General features: G+C 33.5%; 1 protein-coding gene and 1 long non-coding RNA gene across 4 annotated transcripts; one reads left to right on the forward strand and one right to left on the reverse strand.

Moving 5' to 3' along the window:
• Positions 1–12,621: 12,621 nt before the first annotated feature.
• Positions 12,622–15,498, forward strand: LOC112096251. Of its 3 annotated transcripts, none has more exons than XR_002904359.1 (3): positions 12,622–12,715; positions 13,612–14,570; positions 15,204–15,498. It is a non-coding gene; the product is annotated as an uncharacterized LOC112096251 (long non-coding RNA). The 3 variants fall into 3 exon arrangements; XR_002904361.1 differs by lacking the exon at positions 15,204–15,498 and adding an exon at positions 14,651–15,197; XR_002904358.1 differs by lacking the exon at positions 15,204–15,498 and having other exon boundaries at positions 13,612–13,756; positions 14,381–15,197.
• A 1,804-nt stretch (positions 15,499–17,302) lies between these two features.
• Positions 17,303–20,137, reverse strand: LOC112096249 (phosphoribosylformylglycinamidine cyclo-ligase, chloroplastic/mitochondrial-like). Its single transcript, XM_024179617.1, has 8 exons — positions 19,564–20,137; positions 19,297–19,391; positions 19,105–19,206; positions 18,951–19,010; positions 18,313–18,485; positions 18,066–18,168; positions 17,822–17,980; positions 17,303–17,606 (listed from the first exon to the last, which is right to left on the reverse strand). Exons 1-8 carry the CDS (start codon positions 19,862–19,864, stop codon positions 17,436–17,438), a joined length of 1,164 nt encoding a protein of 387 aa, XP_024035385.1. The 5' UTR covers positions 19,865–20,137; the 3' UTR covers positions 17,303–17,435.
• Between the last annotated feature and the right edge of the window lie 506 nt (positions 20,138–20,643).

Genomic DNA, 20,643 nt, shown 5'->3' on the forward strand with positions numbered 1-20,643 from the left:
CGTTATTTTCAAAACTTTATAATATGACTCAAAATATAATAATATTTTTCAAAGAAGTCCTTTTCAAAATTTAACAGAATACTTATAAATTTTAAAGTTCTCAAAATCTTTTCAATTTATTCAAAATTTTGAAAACATGAAATTTTCCTCAAGCTGAAGTGGTCAGCCGTTAACTCTCTATCCATTTAGGATATTTATAATTACGCCCTCAAACTTTGATAAATTATAATATGACCTAAAATATTTTAAATATTTACAAATAGGTCGAAATCTAGAATTCAAAACAATATTTATTAAAATCAAATATTGCAAAACTTTTTTTATTTTAGTCCACAGCTTGAAAAATAATTAATTGTATAAAATGCTTGGCTTATAATTGCAAAACCTTTGGTTTATGAAAAATGATTATTTATTAAACAAGATCTTGAATTTCTTAAATGCTAAAGCATACATATATTAAATCATACCGGCTTACAAGAATTGTCGCAATAATAAGTCCATTGAGCTCTAAACTTTATTATTGATTGCGTTGTTGTCCATTGAGTATCTTGAGCTTGATTTCACGTAATTCACTTCATCATAAATATTGTCCTTCAAGAACTTGTGAAAATGTAAATTACAATATTTATCAAATCACTTAAGACACGTGTTTGTTATCATCAAAATTACATCATGTGTAGCCCTTTAGGCTAATAGGAGATCTCAAGCATTAAGGTAGTGAAGTTGTTGATATAGTGACAGACACTACCCAATTGCTTGAGCTAACGAAGGTGCACTTGTGCTTCCTTCTCTGTGTTACTTACGCCAAAGTGATTGCGGAGTTATCATTGGAACTTAGCCCATGTGTTGATGGTGCAAATGTCTTTACACATCTCATCATGCTTCCGCTACCACTATAGTTGTACGACGCCTTAAAGGAATGTACGCACGGTGCCTACTTTCGATGCATTGTCATGAACACCCATGGCATCGAAGTATTGCTCTATCCTAAATAGGAAGTTATCGACGACAGTGGCATTATATGCACCATCTTAGATGTCAGGTTTCGACACGTCGATTCGGCGCGCATCACTCGAGCTTGTTGAAACTGAGCTAGGTGTGAGTGTACACTTGTGCCAAGCCCAATCCTAGCGGACTTCGTTGACTTCCACACTGATCGCTCGTAGCTCACTTTGCACAAAGCTACACAATTTCTACAACTTATCATGGAATGCTCGAAAGTCCCCTCGGAGTGAGTCGGCTTAGTCTTGTATGACGACCTTGGTGGTTACCGCAAACTCTCACAAAATTGTACGAGACCAAGTCACTACACAACAAAATCTTCTTGAAGTGGAAACTTTATACTCTTCGAATGGCGGAATCTACAATGGTGACTGACTACATCAACACATTGAAGACTCTATTTTCACAACTCACAACGTTGGGTCATAATATAGAAGAAAATGAACGTGCAGAGCTTCTACTTCAAAGTCTACCAGATTCGTATGCTCAACTCATCATCAACCTGACCAACAATAATCCAGTGGACAGTCTAGTTTTCGACGATGTTGTAGTCTCCGTATTAAATTAGGAGAGCAGGCAGAAAAATAAGGAAAACAGACAAGCAAGTTCGCAGTAAGCAGAGGCGCTATCGATGTCGAGAGGGAGATCAACAGAACGTGGCCCAAGTGGGAGTCGCAATCATGGTAGATCAAAATCCAGAAGTAAGAAGAATGTTAAATGATATAACTGTGGCAAGAAATGGCACATCAAGAAATAGTGTTGGAATAGCCAAAAGAGAAAAAAGTGCAAAGAACATGAGTCATCAAATGCTCAAGGGTGTGTAGCAAGTACCTCAGATGATGGCGAAATCCTCTACAGCGAGGCAATAACTGTTTCAGAATGCAGAAAATGACTATCTGATGTCTGGCGTATAGACTCAAGAGCTACCTGGCACATGACCTTTTGGAGAGAATGGTTCCACACATATGAACATATCTCAGGAGGATCTGTATATATGAATAATGGTCATGCCTTGGAGATCGCTGGTATTGGTACTATTAAAATAAAAATATTTAATGGTACAATTCGCACAATTAGGGAGGTACGATAAGTCATCAGCCTGAAGAAAAATCTATTGTCTTTGGGACAAATGGATAGTCATGGGTACAAAACTCATGTGGATAATGGAATTATGAAGATCGTTAAAGGCGCGCTTGTATTGATGAAAGTAGAAAAGATCGGTACTAATTTATTCATACTTAAAGGAGAAACACTACAAGAGGCTGATGCGTGTGTCGCGTCAAATGGAGAAGAATCAACGATGATGTGGCATTTCAAACTTGGCCACATGTCAGAACAAGGTTTGAATATTCTCTCTGAGCGAAAATTGCTTCCTGTGATCAAATTGGTAAGTTTACCATTTTGCGAGCATTGTGTTACAAGTAAGCAGTATAAATTAAAGTTCAGTAGATCCATTGCTATAAGTAAATGCATTCTAGACTTGATTCATTCTGATGTTTGGGAATCACCGGATATATCTATGGGAGGTGTAAAGTACATGGTGACTTTCATTGATGATTATTCTAGAATATGTTGGGTGTATCCAATTAAGAAATAGTCAGATGTATTTTCAGTGTTTAAAGAATACAAAGCGCTGGTGGAACTTGAATCTGGTAAAAAGATCAAGTGCTTGAGGACAGATAATAGTGGAGTATACAGACGGCGAGTTTCTTACTTTCTGTAAGCAAGAAGGTATTCAGAGGCAGTTCACGCTGGCATACACTCCTCAACAAAATGGAATGGTAGAGCAGATGAATAGAACTCTTACAGAATGGATAAGAGTTATGTTGAGGACTGCTGGTTTACTCAATTCATTCTGGGCAAAAGCAGCCAAAACTACCTATTATATAGTAAATCGGTCGCCATCTACAGCAATTGGGCTGAAGCCAGCGATAGAGATATGGACTGAAAAGCCAGCTGATTACTCCTACCTACATACATTTGGATGTCCTGTGTACGTGATGTACAATGCTCAAGAAAGAACAAAGCTGGATGCAAAATCTAGAAGATATATTTTTTTGGGATATGCTGATGAAGTAAAGGGTTTCGTCTGTGGGACCCCATTGCCCACAAGATCGTCATCAACAGAGATGCTTTTTTTTTGTAGAAGATCAACTACAAAAGAAAAATGGAGATAATAGTACTGTAAAAGAAAAGTCAGAGACTGTACCGGTATATGTGGAAAATAATCTAGAAGATTCAGATTCTTCAAAAGCAGCACCAGAGCATGAAAAATAAGAACCAGTCGAGTCTAAGACTCCAGAAGTTCGTCGGTCAACTCGTGAGAGACGACCGCCAACGTGGCACTCAGAGTATGTCACAGAGATCAACATTGCGTACTGTCTTTTAATAGAGGATGGAGAGCCTTCAACTTTCCATGAAACTTTAAACAGCTCAGATATTTCTTTGTGGATGACAGCAATGCAGGAAGAAATTGAAGCTCTACATAAGAATAAGACATGGGAACTTGTACCACTACCACACAGAAGAAAAGCTATTGGTAACAAATGGGTCTATAAGATCAAACGTGATGGCAGTGACCAAGTGGAGCGGTATTGTACAAGACTAGGGGTGAAAGGATATGCTCAGAAAGAATGTATTGAATTTAACGAGATATTTTCTCCGGTCGTTCAACTCACAATAGTCAGAGAAGTCTTGGCGATGTGTGCTACATTTGACTTATATCTTGAGCAGTTCGATGTGAAAAATGCATTTCTTCATGGAGAATTTGAAGAAGAAATACATATGCTCCAACTAGAAGGTTTTGCAGAAAGAGGAAATGAGAACTTGGTTTATAGGTTGAACAAATCTCTATACGGTCTCAAACAGGCGTCAAGGTGTTGGTATAAGAGATTTGATTCTTTCATCATGAACCATGGATACAACAGACTCAGTTCAGACCATTGTGCAGAAAATGATTTCATTATTTTGTTGTTATATGTGGATGACATGTTAGTAGCAGGCCCCAACAAATATCGAATCTAAGAATTGAAGGCACAATTGGTTAGGGAGTTTGAAATGAAGGACTTGGGACCACCAAACAAGATTGTAGGGATGTAAATTCACCGAGATAGAAATAATAAGAAGATTTGGCTTTCACAGAGGAATTACTTGAAGAAAAGCTTGCGGCGCTTCAACATGCAAGATTGTAAGTCAATCTTTACCCTACTTCCTGTTAATTTCAAATTATCCTCAAGTATGTGTCCTAGCAATGAAATAGAGAGGAGTGAGATGTCTCGAGTACCGTATACATCAGCAGTGGGAGCAGTTAGTCGATACATGGCGAATCCTGGTGGAGAGCATTGGATAGCTGTGAAGAGGATTCTGAGATACATTAGAGGAACCTCAGATGTTGCATTATGTTATAGAGGATCAGAGTTTACTGTCAGGGACTATATGGATTCAGATTATGCAGTAAATCTTGATAAAATGAAATCCACTACTAGCTATGTGTTTACACTTGTGGGAGCAGCTGTAAGCTGGGTTTCAAAACTGCAGACCGTTGTGGCCTTATCTACAACAGAAGCATAGTACATGGCAACTACACAAGCTTGCAAGGAAGCTATTTGGATACAAAGTTATTGGAGGAGCTCAGGCACAAACCACAAAAAATTCCTATGTTTTGTGACAGTCAGAGTGTCTTGCATATTGCAAGGAATCCAGCCTTTCATTCTAGGACAAAGCACATAGGAGTCCAGTATCACTTCGCTCGAGGAGTAGTGGAAGATGGAATTGTGGATTTACAGAAAAGCCACACGAAGGAGAACCTAGTAGATGTTTTGACCAAGCCGATAAATGCTGACAAGTTTATTTGGAGTAGATCTTCTTGTGGCCTAGGAGAAACGTAGGCAACATGATTATGGCGAAGCAGAAAGGATGGTGTGAAGATTGATTGATTCTCAATTTAATCTTCAAGTGGGAGAATGTCAAAGTCTTGGGCGGTGTCAAACAATGAGGAGAATGTCAAAGTCTTGGGCGGTACCAAATCATGAAAAATCCACCCAAATTGAAGTCCAAGTAGATGCCGCCCAAGGAAAGAAAAAAAAAGGGAAACTTTAACAAAGAAGAAATATGAAGAAAAATAGGTGCCACCCAAAGAAAACAAGAACAAAAATTAAAATAATAGCCAATTTTGGCTATATAAAGGAAGCCCTCCATTTTGGTTTCTGCATTCAATTTGTGAGAGAGAAAAACCAGAGAATTTTGTAGAGCTTAAATAATAAAAGCTCTTGTGTTTAGTGATTTGAGAGTTTGGGTGTATTAGGGTTTTTGGTAGTGAGCTAAAATATTATAGTACTTGTAACTCCTTTTCACTAGTATAATATTTTCCTTCTGTCTTTGCCTGTGAACGTAGGCTAAAAGCCGAATCACGTAATTTATAGTGTTCTCTTTTGTGCTTGTTCTTTATTTTTCTTCTAATTTTATTTTAGCTGCGTGTCTGCTTCACCCACCAATTTCCTAACAATTATAAGTTTATAATGATGCCATTTGGATTGACAAATGCATTGCTATTTTTATAGATCTTGTGAACCATGTATTCAAGGGTTTGTTGGACAAATTTATGATTGTGTTCATAAATGAAAGTTTGGTATATTTGAGGAAGGTTCTACAAGTGCTAAGAGAAAGTAGCTTTACACAAAAGTCAAAAAGTGCGAATTATGGTTGGATTGAATTTCATTCTTGGGGCAAGTCATCTCTTCAGAAGGAATCTAAGCAGCTCCAAGCAAGATTGAAGCAATGGTGAGCTAGCCTAGATTTGCTAATTTTAGTGAAGTTCATAGAAAATTTATTTCAGGATTTTCCAAGTTAGCTTCGCCTTAACATAACTAACCAGGAAGAATGTCAAGTTTCAATGGCCAGAAGAGTGTGAGCCGAGTTTCCAAAAATTGAAGCAATAGCTAGTTACGACTCTCATATTAGCAATTCATTTTAGATCTGGTAAATATGTGATCTAATGATGCTTTTCACCAGGGTCCAGGGACTTGATGGTGTTTTGATGCCGAATAGGAAGTCGATGGTTTATACGACAGCTAAAGAATTTTAAGTGGAATTACCTTACTCATGATTTAGAATTAATGATAGTAGCTTTTGCTCTTAAAATTTAAAGGTATTATATTTTTAGGGAAATGTGTGAAATATACACAAATCATAAAAGCCTTAAGTACTTCTTCACATAGAAGAAGTTAAATATAAGGGAAATGTGGTGGCTCGAGCTAGTCAAAGATAATGATTATGTGATAAACTACGATCCAGGGAAAGCTATTGTAGTTACAGTTGTGAGTAGGAAATCTCTGGATATGTGGCTGTACTTGTTATCTCTCAAAGGCTTTTTTTTTTAATTCACAAAAGCTTGGCGTTGGAATGGTTGAAGTTAATAAAAAAGCATACATAGCCACTTTATCTATGCAACCTATTTTCATTGAAAGAATCAAAGAAGTGCAAAGTAGTGATGAATTCTTGAAGAAGATCGTGAAGGAAATTTCTATATGTAAAAGGTCGGGCTTAATTTATAATGTCTAATGATAGATCATTACAATTTAATGGAAGATTTTGTGTGGTAAACATTCTTAAGTCGAAGAAAGCGATCCTGACTGAAGCTCATAGTTCTTCCTACTTTATTCACCCTAAGAGTACGAAAATGTACCAGGATCTTCCAGCTATTTATTGGTGGGCTAATATGAAGAGGAAGATTGCAAAGTATGTTGAAGAATGCTTGAAATGTTAGCAAGTCAAGGCTGAGCATCAAAGACCGTCAAGATTGTCACAACCTTTAATGGTGTCATAATGGAAGTGGGAATATCTAGGCATGGATCTTCTTTTAGGATTGCCAAAAACACCAAAAAAAAAACAAAGGATACAATTTGGGTGATTGGGGACAGGTTGAACAAGTCTGCACATTTTATTCCTATATGTAAAGTTTATTCTATGGATAAGTTTGTAGAACTGTATGTTGATGGAATTTTGAGGCTCCATGGAGTGCCGGTTTCTATTGTTTCGAATAGAAAACTACGATTCATTTCAATATTTTAATGAGTTTACACAAGACTATAAGGCACCAAGTTGAATTTAGCACTGCTTTTTACGCACAAACCAACGGACAATCTAAAAGGAACATTCAAATTCTCGAGGATATATTGAGGGCTTGTGTGTTGGATTCCAAAGGTAGTTGGGACAAGCACTTGTTATTGGTAGAGTTTTTGGACACTAACAGTTATCAATCATTTATTAGGATGACACTTTATGAAGCTATTGAGAAATAAGTAAAAGAATGAAAGTGGCTCAAGCCAGACAAAAGAGCCAAGCAGACAACCAAAGAACAAAATCGGAGTTTGGAGTGGGCAATAATATGTTCGGTAATATAACCACCGTGAAGGGAGTTATGAGATTTGCTAAGAAAGGAAGGTTAAGCCCTAAGTGTATTAGCCCTTTTGAGATTTTTGAAAGGGTAGGAGATGCAGCTTTTGGACTTGCTTTTCATCTATTATTATCTGAAGTTCATGGAGTATTTCATGTATCCATACTACGCAAGTATATTGCTAACTCTTCTCATGCGTTAAGTTTGGAGCCACATTAATTTAGCGATGGTCTCACTTATAAGAAGATCCATATTAAAATCTTAGATCGAAAAATGCCAGAAAATTAGCCTTGGTGAAAATTTTATGGTGAAATCACTCAAAGGAAGACACAATGTGGGAAAAAGAAGAGGAAATGCCTATGAAATAACCCAAAAATTGTTCAAGTAATGAACTATCGAATTTCGAGAGCTAAATTCGTTTAAGTGGGAGAGGGTTGTTTTTACCCGAAAATTAAATAAGTAATTATTAGTATTATTTTGACTTCATTGTTGTGATTATTGATTTATTTTTGTATTTGATTGTTAATCTTTTTTATTATATCAATATTATTGTCATTGTATTTGTTACTACAATTAATATTAATATTAGTATTAACTTGATGTTGGTGCTTGGATTATTTGTTATTAGGCCTAATTTTAGCCAAGGCCATATTCGTCATTTCATTAGGTAAGGGTATTTTAGTCTTTTTCTCATCCTTAATAGCCCTTGTACTCTACCTATAAATAAATGACTTAAGCTTCTCTTCCTTCTTGGTTGGCCATCAAAGAAGTTTGAGAGGTGGATAAAGATATTTGGTGGCTTATATTATTGGAGAGTAAAAATTTTGGATAATTGTAGGGGTGCTTAAGGTTTCGGTGGGTACATTATAAGGTTAAGCTTATCGCTGCGATTATTGAGAGATAATTAAACTAGACTTTAAACTCAGATCATAATGAACATATACATTTGTATGAATTTTAGAAACATTACTTTGATATGTGAATTATGGATGTTTTTGGCAAATACATTTGACAAGTACATGCATTAGGTTAAGCATGAACATGTGATGTTCTTACAAGTCTTTATATAAAAGGAATTACGTTTATTAATGTATTTGCAAGTTTACGATTTTATTAATGAAATTTATTATTATACTAAGTTTTATAAGAGTTAGTATTGGAGGCAACCTTTTGAATTTTGAGACTATATAGGAGCCACATCTCGAGGGTGAATGTGCATTAAGTGCCACTCATAATGCTAAGTGCCATATGCAGATCCATATTTTTTAAAATGACAAGTGAAGTTGTGATGAGTTTTTATTTGCTTCGTAGGCACTTACATGCTTATATGAAGCCTTTCCATATGTGTGGCTTTTCTTTTGGCATTGTTATGTGTGATATGTATGGTAAGTCACCAATGGATGACTCAAACTCATTATATAATAGGCGAAATGTAAAGTCCTACTAAGTGGTAACAAGGTGTGGGTATTCCTAAAATAAGAGTGAGTTTTTGCTAGTGATTTGTGAAATGTAAAACCTATGAATGAAAGTAAGTTTTTACACATGCTATTTCATGCACGTTATGAAAAATTAATTTGCTTACTTAGTTTTTTATACTCACTATAATTTACTATAATACTCAAATGACTAACGGATCTAACGTGTGATGAATTTAGAAAGTTGCTCACATTTCTTGGTTCCCTCAGTCTTAGAAGACTTTTTGACATGGGTAATTAAATTATGAGAGTTTCTGTGACTTGATAAGTGTGGAGTTATTTTACTGAACTCAAATTTTAATAACTTCACAAATGTTTAAATTGTCTTATTATCAATATGTTTTCACACCCTTAAGATGTTGATTAATAGAAAAATCACCTTTAAAACTTTTTGGGTTTAGAGAGTGACATTACTAGTGCTTTCTATTAAGATTAAGATGGGTTTTAAAAAAAAAAATCTTTCACATATGCATGTCATAATTTTATTGCATAATCGTACATATGTCTAATAAACACAAGTTTGACGAGTGAAAATCATAAGTAATGAATTTATTATTGAATAGTGTATATTTCATACTAAAAAAATGAGAATCGTTTATGTTCATGTCACATGATGAGTTGAATGGGGGCCAACAAAATTCAACATCAACAAGATCCCCAATAACACAAATAAATCTCAGGTCTACATATCTTGCAACTGTTGCATGTTACTCCATTTTTAGTCTTGTTGTGATGTGAATCTAATGAAAGACTGGTTTCAACAGTAGGATATGTAAACTTTGATGATGGCACTACAATTCCAATTGTATACTGAAATTCTAAAATATCGAAGGTTTCAAATTTTTAACACATACATCCAAATTGTATCAAATCTGTAAATAATTAGCTAGATAATTAAAAATAGGAGAGGATTATTTGCACCTATAAAATATTATTTACACCGATATTTTAATAAAAGTTTTTGGTAGGATATATTTAATATTTTTAAATCATTTTATTTTCTTCCTTTGTCTTTTTCTCCGACACTTACCTGTTAAAGACATGTTGCTGCCATAATAAAATTGAATGTCTGCAACAGTCGCGATGGCAATTATGAAGGCATGAGTCACTAAATAATATTTTAATGTTAAGCTAACTTGTTTATAGGGTGAGTTTGATCAATTAGTTACAGCATGTATATAATTAAGCTACTTTAAAATTTTGAAGTCCTGAAACTTTTATTGCCTTTTTTTCTCAAGCAACTTCCATCTGGATCTTTAGCATCAGTTATCAGTCATTGGAAGGTTTGATTTCTCGCAAATTTGTTCAATGCCAATCCTTTACCTTCATAGCAAACCTGCTTCTGCTTAACAAAATAGAGAAAGAAAAAATTACAAAGTTTCACATATAAAAGACATTGAAATTAGCTGTCAAAGTTTCGTTATATATAAATGATAAGAGTGGGACTATTAACACTTCAAAAAATATTTTAAATACTATAATTTTAATAAAAATATTTTAAATACTATAATTTTAATAAAAATATGTATTATAAAAACACTCATCATATAACTTACTATTAAAAAAAATTTATTATAAATCAATATTATATAATTGCTTCGAACACCCGTATAGTACACTCATTATTTAATTTATAATTCTCAATTTCTCACACCTTATTTCTGACATCTTAATTAATATTTAAATGAATAATGAATAAATCAATTTTGAGAAAAAAATTTTACTACAAAGTATGTGATACTTTTTATTTTTAAAAAAATAAAATAAAACAAAAACACTGTAAAAGAACCTTTTTCTTTTTAGAGGCCCTTCTCCTTAATTTTCTTCATCTCTTTGTCTCTTTTTTCTTCTTCTTTTTTTTCTTTAGAGTATTATCTATGGAATAATTTTTTTATTATATTCTTATTGCAAATTATCTTGGGTGTAAAATTCAATATTTAACAAAAATAAAGAAAAATTTAATAACTAAAACTATGTTAAATACTTTGTTTACAACTTGACTAATTATATTGTTGTTAGTATGTGTTAAATCTCATAAAAGTAGTGTGGTAAATAGTTTTATTAGTGTTTTAAGTAAAGAAAATGTAATCTTTGTTTTTTTATCTGAAGTTTGAATGGGTCTGTATTTTTTTGAATTCTGAATAGGTCTAATACGAATATTTGAATGACATATTTTTTTTAAAAAAATATCTGAGTATAAGTGGCATCTTATTTGTTTTTATAAATAAAAATCATCTAAAACATTTATAATGATATTTATGTCCTTGTAAATTAAAATAAAAAAGGGATTAGTTTTATAATTTTGGAAATAAGTATATTTTATAGAGATATTTTAGAATATATATTTAAATAAAAGTCACAAAAATTTACTTTTTGTATTCAAATGTAAATGTCAAAAAATCAAGTATAAGTTACAAAAAAATAAACAAGTAAATTTTAAAAAAGATTTGAAATTAATAAAATTTCAAACTTTAGACATTTAACAAACAAGTGCAAAGTCAAGTAACCTAGATAGTTTTTGTTGGGATAAAGTGTTCAAAGCAATATTTAGAGTACAAATAATTCTACTCAAATAATAATGAAAGTAGCTATATGCTTATCTGTATTTCAAAAATCAGGGAAAGTTGAGACAATCAATTAGGAAGCATTTTTTCTATTTAAATAGATTGAAATCAGAATATAAGAAATTGAATATTTTGATTGAGTTTTTTCAATAAATAATTAGGGAGTTATTTTCCATTAAATTGATTAAAATAAGGCATTGATGCATTTTTCTATTCTTAGTGAGAAAGGCATTGTCCTTTCAAATTATATAAACTTTAGTAATTAGGCTCTTATGCGACAGAGCAAATGATTTACCGTTAGTTGATTAATGGTTGTTTTTTTCCAAAAGGGGTTCATGACTAGTTGATTAATGATTAAATGGAGAATATAGACTAGAATATGGACGAGAAGGAGAGAATGAGAAAATGAAATTATCATGATACTTACAAATAAACTGTAAATTAAAAGACAAAAGAGAGAAATGGTGCACAAGTTGTAACATAATTTTATCCATAAATCTCCCCAGCAGGATGTGGCAATTGAAGTTAAAGATGATGCATGAAATTTCGTCTTTAGATTTACGAATGTGCCTATTACATTAATGGAGCTTGCTAACATACTGTAAGTTACAGCTCACTCACAAATTTAGTTGTAGATCCCACAGAGACCCACAACCAAACACTATTCATGTGAACAGCCAAATACTATTCATGTGAGGGTTGGTAGCCCTCTCCTAATATATAATATATTGGTCTTTCGATGAAAAATGTCAATTATCTCTACAGACAAAAAGCTGTATTTCCGACCAAAATATTTGGAGGGCATTGTTTGCCTTGATAATAAGCACTTTGTTCAAGAGCATAAAGGAGTTGTCAGAAAATTATTAAAAAAATAATAAAGTTTTGGGTAATTTACCTTTGATAACATTGAATTTGTGGTAGGAAATATAATACTAAATTAAAGTAAAATTTTTAAACTCCCCAAAAAAAATCATCTTTAAATTCTGAGTTACAGCCTTGGTTGTTGTATTTACTAAGTCCTTTTGTTTTTAAAATAAATCCTATAAATATAAAAAAATTATAAATAAAATATTATTTGTTCATACAAAAGTACCAAAGCCAGTTAAAATTAAGCCCAACCCTTTCGTTGTAAATAAAGCCCATAAATTCAATAAGACATTTTAATTTATACAAATTAATTAAAAGAAAATTCAAAAGAACAAAGGGGAGACGCTACTCTTCATCCCGGCGTCTGCCGCTCTCTCACTTTCAGTATCTCGTTCGCGTAGAAGCACCTCAAGGTAAACTTACTTCTCAGAATTCTTAGCTGGAAAATTTTTAATTCCTTTTAGCTTTTCCTATACTTTCTCCAATCCATCTCCCTCTTCATGATTTTGCTTTAACTTCATAAATTTTCTAGGGTTTTAGAGTTGTAGATTCACAATTTTATGCATCTTCCGTGTCTTTCCGAGTCAAATCATCAATTCTTTGTAGGCATCTCTTGATCTAGATTCGATACCTGTAATTTTCGTTCATCTTTCGATTGTTTTGCTTTCGTTTCATGCATTTCAATTTTATTAAAGTCTTACTTTCTAGGCTTTAATGACTTGAATTTCACCAAGTCCCTTAAAATTTAATAGGTAATTACTTGATTCGTTAACATGATTCTGTAATTAAGTTGTCTTTGTGATAACTCTGGTGCAGTTAATGTGTAATTAATTTAGGATTAATGAGTGTATTAAGCAAGGATTTAGCATTCAGACTAAAGTCTTTAAGCTTTTCAAAGGGTTTTTTTTCCCCCCCTTCAATTAGCCTAATATAATAGTATCAGTATTTTTCTTGATTTAGGAGCATAGAGTGCACAACCATGCTTGTTTGGTTAATCGAGTTTTCACCTATTTGCTTTATTTGATTAAAACATCTTAATATGATTGGAAAATACTATTGTAGAAAGTCAATTTTCTTTAGGTATTGAAGATAATGTTTAGGAACATTCAAAGGAAATCCAGGGGTATTATATCGTGGCTTGATTAGATATTTCAAAAGTGGGGAAAAGAGTACAGCAAGATGTAATTGAACTACTGTACTTGCATCTTGCAATTGGATTTTTTATCTATCTGAGTTTCTTTTACCATATCTTATCTTCAGTTATTCTCATTTTGTCATCTGTGTTTCTTGGTTGTGTAATTGTGTTTAGGATGCCAAAGTTTTATAAAATGGGAATATTGTGAGAGCACCTCCGAATAGAGTTGCAGGTATTTGACAGTATATTCGAATCAGGTTGTAGGATCTCTGGAGCTGGGGGCTGATGCTTCCAAGCTTTCTCAATACAAGCTTTGCAGGTGTCACCTTCTAATAAAGTTGTAGTCATATACGTAACTATGGTGTCTACTTGCTTTGCAAAGTTCTAATATATATATATATATATGCTGCTCCACATTTGAATATCAAGTGGCATTATTTGATTTGAGTCTAGGGGTTTCTTATGCATATTACTCTTGAATATCAAGTGGTATTCGTCAAAACAAATTTGTTAGTTATGATAATTGACGCTGTTGATATTTATGCTTTGCATATATTATTGAATTATTATATCATTTGCTCTTCAGCTGGCAGCGAGTTTGCATAAGAAAAATTATTTTTAAAGTTTCAAAGATTCAAAAATACTTATACCTTCTGACAAAGCAAAACTTTGTTTGTAGAAGGAGAAATGAAACATTAGTATTCATTCACTTCTTCATCCTCTCTCTCGTTTTTGGGCAGCTTAGTTTGTATTTTATATTGAGACCATTGACATTGGCATTCCTAATTCTTTGCATATATTCTTGAATTATTATATCATCTTGGAAATCTAATATCTGCATAATTTTACAACTTGAATTTTTCGTGACTTATTTTCTATTGATAGGATTCATTTTCTCATTTATTCATTGATCATATCTTAATTGAAAGCCTATGACTTGTAGATTCAATGAAACCCATTTAGGCAGCCGATGGTGGTGGAAGACAGTGCTCTATTTCTTTTTTGCTTTTCAAATTGCTTCTATTTGGGATGTGAAGTGGTTCGTATAGCAATATACATCTGCTTGAAAATTGTTTGCTGCCTCCTCTAAGTGTACATGTCAGTCCCTTGAATCTAAAGAGTATGCAATTCAGGTAATAACTTTGAGAAAAAGATGGGTCATTTAGATGCAATTGTTGCATACTGATTGTTTATATTCATGATTGTGTAATAGTTTTTGAAGAAGGAAGTGAAGAAGTTGAAAAGAATAATGAACCTTGAGCTTGGAAAGTCAAGTGCATGAGACAAATTATTAATTTTCATTCTACATTGAAGCTTTTTTTAAAATAATTTTTTCACCTTTTTTGATAATTTTTTTTTCCACTTTCAAAATCTATAGAAACTGACCATAATAGGGTTTTGTTACTGATAGATCAGATTTATTGCAAGAGCGTAAATCTTCTGATGGTGCTGTTGCATTTTTTTACAACTTGTATGGGGGACTTATGTCCAAATTTATAGGTTAGTAAATATTTGCTAATTTAGGGCCTTAGTCTTGCTGGTGACTCCAAATATAGCATATTTGCTTATGTACACAGAGTATTGCACTTATGATTATTATCCTTTGCTGAAGTCTCATATTTTGTTAGGCTTCTTAAGCAGATATTGGTTATAGTACTTATGCTTAGTTTTATACAAAGTGATTGTTCAAATATAATATAGAATTTTTTGTTATACCTGTTACTCATTTGATAATTTAATGGTTAAAAAGTTTTTCGTTCATGTAGGATACTGCTTTGTAGGACGAAAATGATGATGGGGGTGGAGAAGATGATTTTGTGTACACATATGGGATGATTTTAGTTTTATAGAGTATTGCACTTGTGATTAAGTGGAAGATGCTTGTGAAATTCAAGACACGAGATCATTTTGTGTACACATATGGGATTCTTGGCCGCCCCCCCCCCCCCCCAAACAAAAAAAAAAAACCAAAAAATATATATACTATTAAAATTGATCTGTTGTCGTACTTCTTATTGGTGGATGTGATTTCTATCAATCTTTGAAATTAAAGAAGGTACATTTAATGTATTTTGTGTGTCACTATCACTATTTTGTTGATTATGTTGCATTGGTAATACAATTATTCCAAAAAAAAAAGTTTTGGAATAATAATATTAAATAAATAAATTATGTGGGCCATTGAAGAAAAAAAGAAGTATCTTGTAATTCTTTAGGTTAAATTATGGTTGGAATAGTAATGTTTCCGAGGGTAGTTAAGGCCATTTCCAAAGGCAAAACTTGGTTGAACTTATTACGGGTGGGCATATCCGGTTTGGTTCGGGCTCCGAACCGAACCAAAACCGATCGGGTCTTAAGAGTGGGAACCAAAATCGAAACGAACCAATTCGGTTCTTATATTTGGTTCGATTCGGTTCTTAAATTCAGTTCGATTCGGTTTAGATTTTTCAACTAGTCACGAAAGGGGCGGAGGGGGCGTGGAAAAAAATTAGGTTCCTAATTTTATCAACTTAAAAAAATTAGGTTCCTAATTATATCAACTTCCCAGTGTCTCTTTATATGCTTCAACTGATGTTTCTTCTCCACAACGCACCAAACTCCCTTCCAAACTAACTTCAAATAATGTCATATGTTAACAAATATGCTTCAATCAGTGTCTTTTCGGAATATTCCACATTAATTATCAACTTTGAACACTTAATTACAATCAGAATTAAGGAGACTTGATGTTCCACTTGTCCAACATGGAAAACTTATGACATTTAGAATACTTTCTATTATTCAAACAATCGAATAACTTAATAAACAGACACGGCCCCTACAAAAGAAAGCAACTTTTTTCTACCATTTACAACGCTTAGTTTCTTTATCAAAATATTGGCAACAAAGTTGCTCATAATTCTATTTACACAGCCTAAGTCAGCCCATATTCAACTAATTATATAATTTACACCCAAAAATAATACCCGTTATAACAATAAGGCCAAAACCAAAGTCATAAAAAACATGCATCAAATCTAGGAACTAAACGACGGCGTCACCGTGCTTGAGGGGAGGGGCTGTGCTAGGAAGCCATGCACGCGAGGAAGAGAGGATTTTTGCGCACGTTTATTGTCATAAACATTGGTTTTGAGGCAATGTTTATTGTCAATCAAACATTTGTTTCTAACATTGGGATTACATCCCATAACAGCTGTGCGTTGAAACAAGCCACAGCTTCCCAAACATTCCCAAACATTCACATAATCTATTAGCATGATGCTTCCCAAACATTCACATAAACCAGATTATGGGCTCAGATAGCATCCACACATTATTATTGCCAACTGTGCACAAATGTCAGTTTCATTCGGCATGCCAACACACGGATGTGAGATCAAAATGCATCAAAGCTGTTCAGCAAATTCAAAGACCATGTCATCCATATAAAATTTATAACATGAAAAATTTACCGCAGGCACTTGGCATAACAATCAGAAGCCTGATATTGAACATTTCAACTAATACTGTTATTAGGTTAATAACTCCCTTGACAAATAACACGTCACCAACAATTTTTCTAATTCACAATTGAACTCCACATCTGAGTTTAGGTATCCAGCTCTGATTTTAACCAGAGTATGAGAAACAGATGCTTAGAACTTCATTTCAAAGATCCCTTCGTCAACAAATTCTTATTATTCTACATGATATACAAAAATTCGTTCCTCATATGATCTTTTAACTGAACGAATACAATTATATAACTGGAAGCTGGAGGACAATAAAATTTAATAATTTACAATGCTATGACATTTTAGATATATATATATATGTATAAACATATAAATATACACGCAATTCAAAAATCCATTGACACTTAAGCAGCCAAACACTAAGAAGATTATAATATACTGACAAAATCTATTGCAGCTGTGAAGGTTGAGAGTACGAAAACAATAATCTGGCCACGTTTTTTTTTACCTCATCAATGAAATAATTTAAAAGCAATATACAATTTAGCTATAGCTCACTCCTTCACCATTCACAACCTCACCAATGTGATAGGCTTCGTATCCTCCACGTCCTCCCTCAAGTATTGTGTGGGAGGTCTCTTTGCTAACAACAAGAACCATCCCAATGCCCATGTTAAAAGTTCGCCTCATCTCACTATCTTCTATTCTTCCAGCCTAAAACAGACAGTCAATAGCCAAAATTAAGTGAAAGACGCGTGTAACTACTGAACAACAGAGATGCAACATAATCAAATAATGCATTTATAAAAATCAAGCCTATAAAAACACACTTCATAACTCTCAAAACTTGAACATGATGATCAATCTCGGAAAAATCATTAAACACAGATATAGAATCCAGTAGCACATAACAGAAAATTGCTTTTCACCTGTTGGATCCATTTGAATACAGCTGGAACTTTCCAAGAGTCCTCATAGATGACGGCACCCAGGCCTTTCGGGAACACTCGTGGTATATTGTCTGTAAAACCACCACCAGTGATGTGTGCTATCCCTTTTACTCCTCCCGTACTAATTATGTCCAGCACCTATTAACCAAAAGATTTATGTTTTAGCATTAGTTAGCATGGCAATGGGCAGCCACCTAGGTTAAATAGAGGTTAATGAAAAAACCTGCTTGACATAGATAACGGTTGGAGCCATCAAAGCTTCACCCAATGTAGTATTTTCACTAGGAAGTTGGTCCTTCAGAGAAAGGCCACTTTGGGCCAAAACCCTGTTAAGAGGCACAAGTTCAAACCTCAGTATTTGATTTTGGTATTCATCAATCTTCATTTGGAAGAAAGCTACTGCAACAAATATACTTTATGTGGTCAATCAAGCCTTTAGGCAAATTTCAACATGAGATAGCAATTATGACCTTCTTACAAGAGAGAAACCGTTCGAATGGACTCCACTGGATGGTAGGCCAATGAGTACATCTCCAGGCACAATGTTTTTCCCGTCAACAACTGAATCCTTTTTAACAATGCCAACTGCAAAACCACTGAGATCATACTCGCCCGCCGCATAAAAATCAGGCATCTCTGCAGTCTGAAAGGCACAGCAGATTCAGCAAGCTTAACTAAACAAGTTGAATAAACAATAGTCAATCTAATTTTGAGAGCAACAAATAAACAAATATCCATATCCCACAATGCTAATATTTCAGAATGATTGTAACAGTTAAAATTAATAAAAAATTACATATTGAACGGATATGTTATTTGGCTACCAGACAACAGCAAGGACAATTGATAAGATGTGATTCTGTTGGACTCTTATGATCTCTTCTTTCCTAATACTAAAAACAGGCCTTTTAGGTGGGAGCCAACATTTGTGGTAGCTCCCTGAGCATTTCAAGACAGGATGAACTTGTCATTACTAAATAAGTATATTCTAATTTAGATTTTCTTTATCTTCAAATGCAGTACTAAAATGACATTTGCATGGAAAAATAAGAACTAAACACTTAATAACAAATATAACTAATAGAATGGATGCAAAAAAAATACACACCTCCCCTCCTAGAAGAACACAATCAGATTGTTGGCAACCATCAACAATACCTTTTATGACCTGAAGAACAAATAAAGAGGATCAACACAAGTTTGCTGCAGCAAAATAATTGACATGGTTCATACATCCCAACAATTATGACTGACACATATACCTTTTCAGCAAGATCAACTTCTAGGTGGCTTGTCGCAAAGTAATCTAGGAAAAACAATGGCTTAGCCCCGGAAGTAACAATATCATTGACGCTCATTGCAACCTAAAAGAGAGTTACATTAGAAACTAATTACATTAGAAACTACTACTAACAGTAACAAGACTTTTTTTTTTTTCCAAAAAAAAAATTCACCAAATCAATCCCAATGGTATCATGGATTCCAGTTTCAAATGCCAGCTTAAGTTTAGTTCCCACGCCATCAGTGCCAGCAACAAGATAAGAATCACCTGCACAAAAGAAATTCATTAGCAAATTAACACAATAACCCAAAAAAAGGATTTCAACAGCTTATTAAGTCACAAGAAATTACTAAATATTAATTTTTCAATCACAAGACAAGTAACCCATTTTAAGAAAAATCCTAGATAATCAGATAAATAAAAAGAATTATATTATTACCCAGAGGGAAAAGACCGCCAAAGCCTCCAATCCCAGGAGCCATCTTAGCAATTCTTCGAACAAGCTCAGACCCAGCATCTATATCTACTCCAGCATCCTTATATGTTAGCCCCTCACTAGTACTACTGCCACTTCCGGACATCGAAAGAACACAGCTATTGACACTAACTCTTCTGGAGGCCATCGAAAGAAAAGGAAGTTTACAATTGAGTAAGACATTGTTGGTTGGATTTAGCTTGCTCGCAAAAAAACGTGATGTTAGTTCAGTGTTTGTTGCGATACTAATCCTCATGGCAGCCATCGAGAATGAATCCTTAAATTGATTTGGAGATATCTTAAGAAAGTCTGATATATATTATAATGCCTAAATTGAGAGTTTAGGGTTTTAGAGAGTTCCTTCTAGGGTAGGTGTCAGTTCCGTTCGGTATCGGAGAAAACCAAAATTTTCAGTCAAGGAAGCGGCAGCAGCAGTGGATTTGAAGGATGTTAGGCTACTGCTTTGAGATAGCAGTTTAGAAGCGACGAATTGATGAGAAGAATAATGAGAAGGGAGTGGCCAGAGGGGAAACGAGAGTTTCAGAAGCAATTTTTATTATTTATTAGAGTAGCAACGGTTCCTTATATAAGCTGAAGAGATCCTATGAAAATAATAATTCCTAATAAAATAATAACTTAATAACTAATCCTTAACGGAAAAGGAAATAATGCAGATCTAAGATTAGGATTCTAACATAATTGACAAAGACCATTTTAGCCTATTCTAATCTAAAATAGGGAATTTTATTCATTGCGATTACAAATCTTACAGTTCAAATAAAATAATTTATTCTGATTCAAATTTTTTATTACGATTCAAATTCATTTCTATTTATGTTTAGTAAACGCACCATTAGAGTGTGTTTGGAACATATTATTGTCTAGTATTATAATATTGTTCGTATTAATTTATTGCTTACCTATGTTTGGACGTTTTGAAAGATAGATTGTGGTCCATCATATAATTCACTACAATGCGCCAACTTTTTCCTTAATTGAAACACTAAATATATTTAAATTTAAATTTTTATTATAATAATTATA

This window comes from Citrus clementina, unplaced genomic scaffold (genome assembly GCF_000493195.1).
Source record: "Citrus clementina cultivar Clemenules unplaced genomic scaffold, Citrus_clementina_v1.0 scaffold_9, whole genome shotgun sequence".
Taxonomy (NCBI): Eukaryota; Viridiplantae; Streptophyta; class Magnoliopsida; order Sapindales; family Rutaceae; genus Citrus; species Citrus x clementina.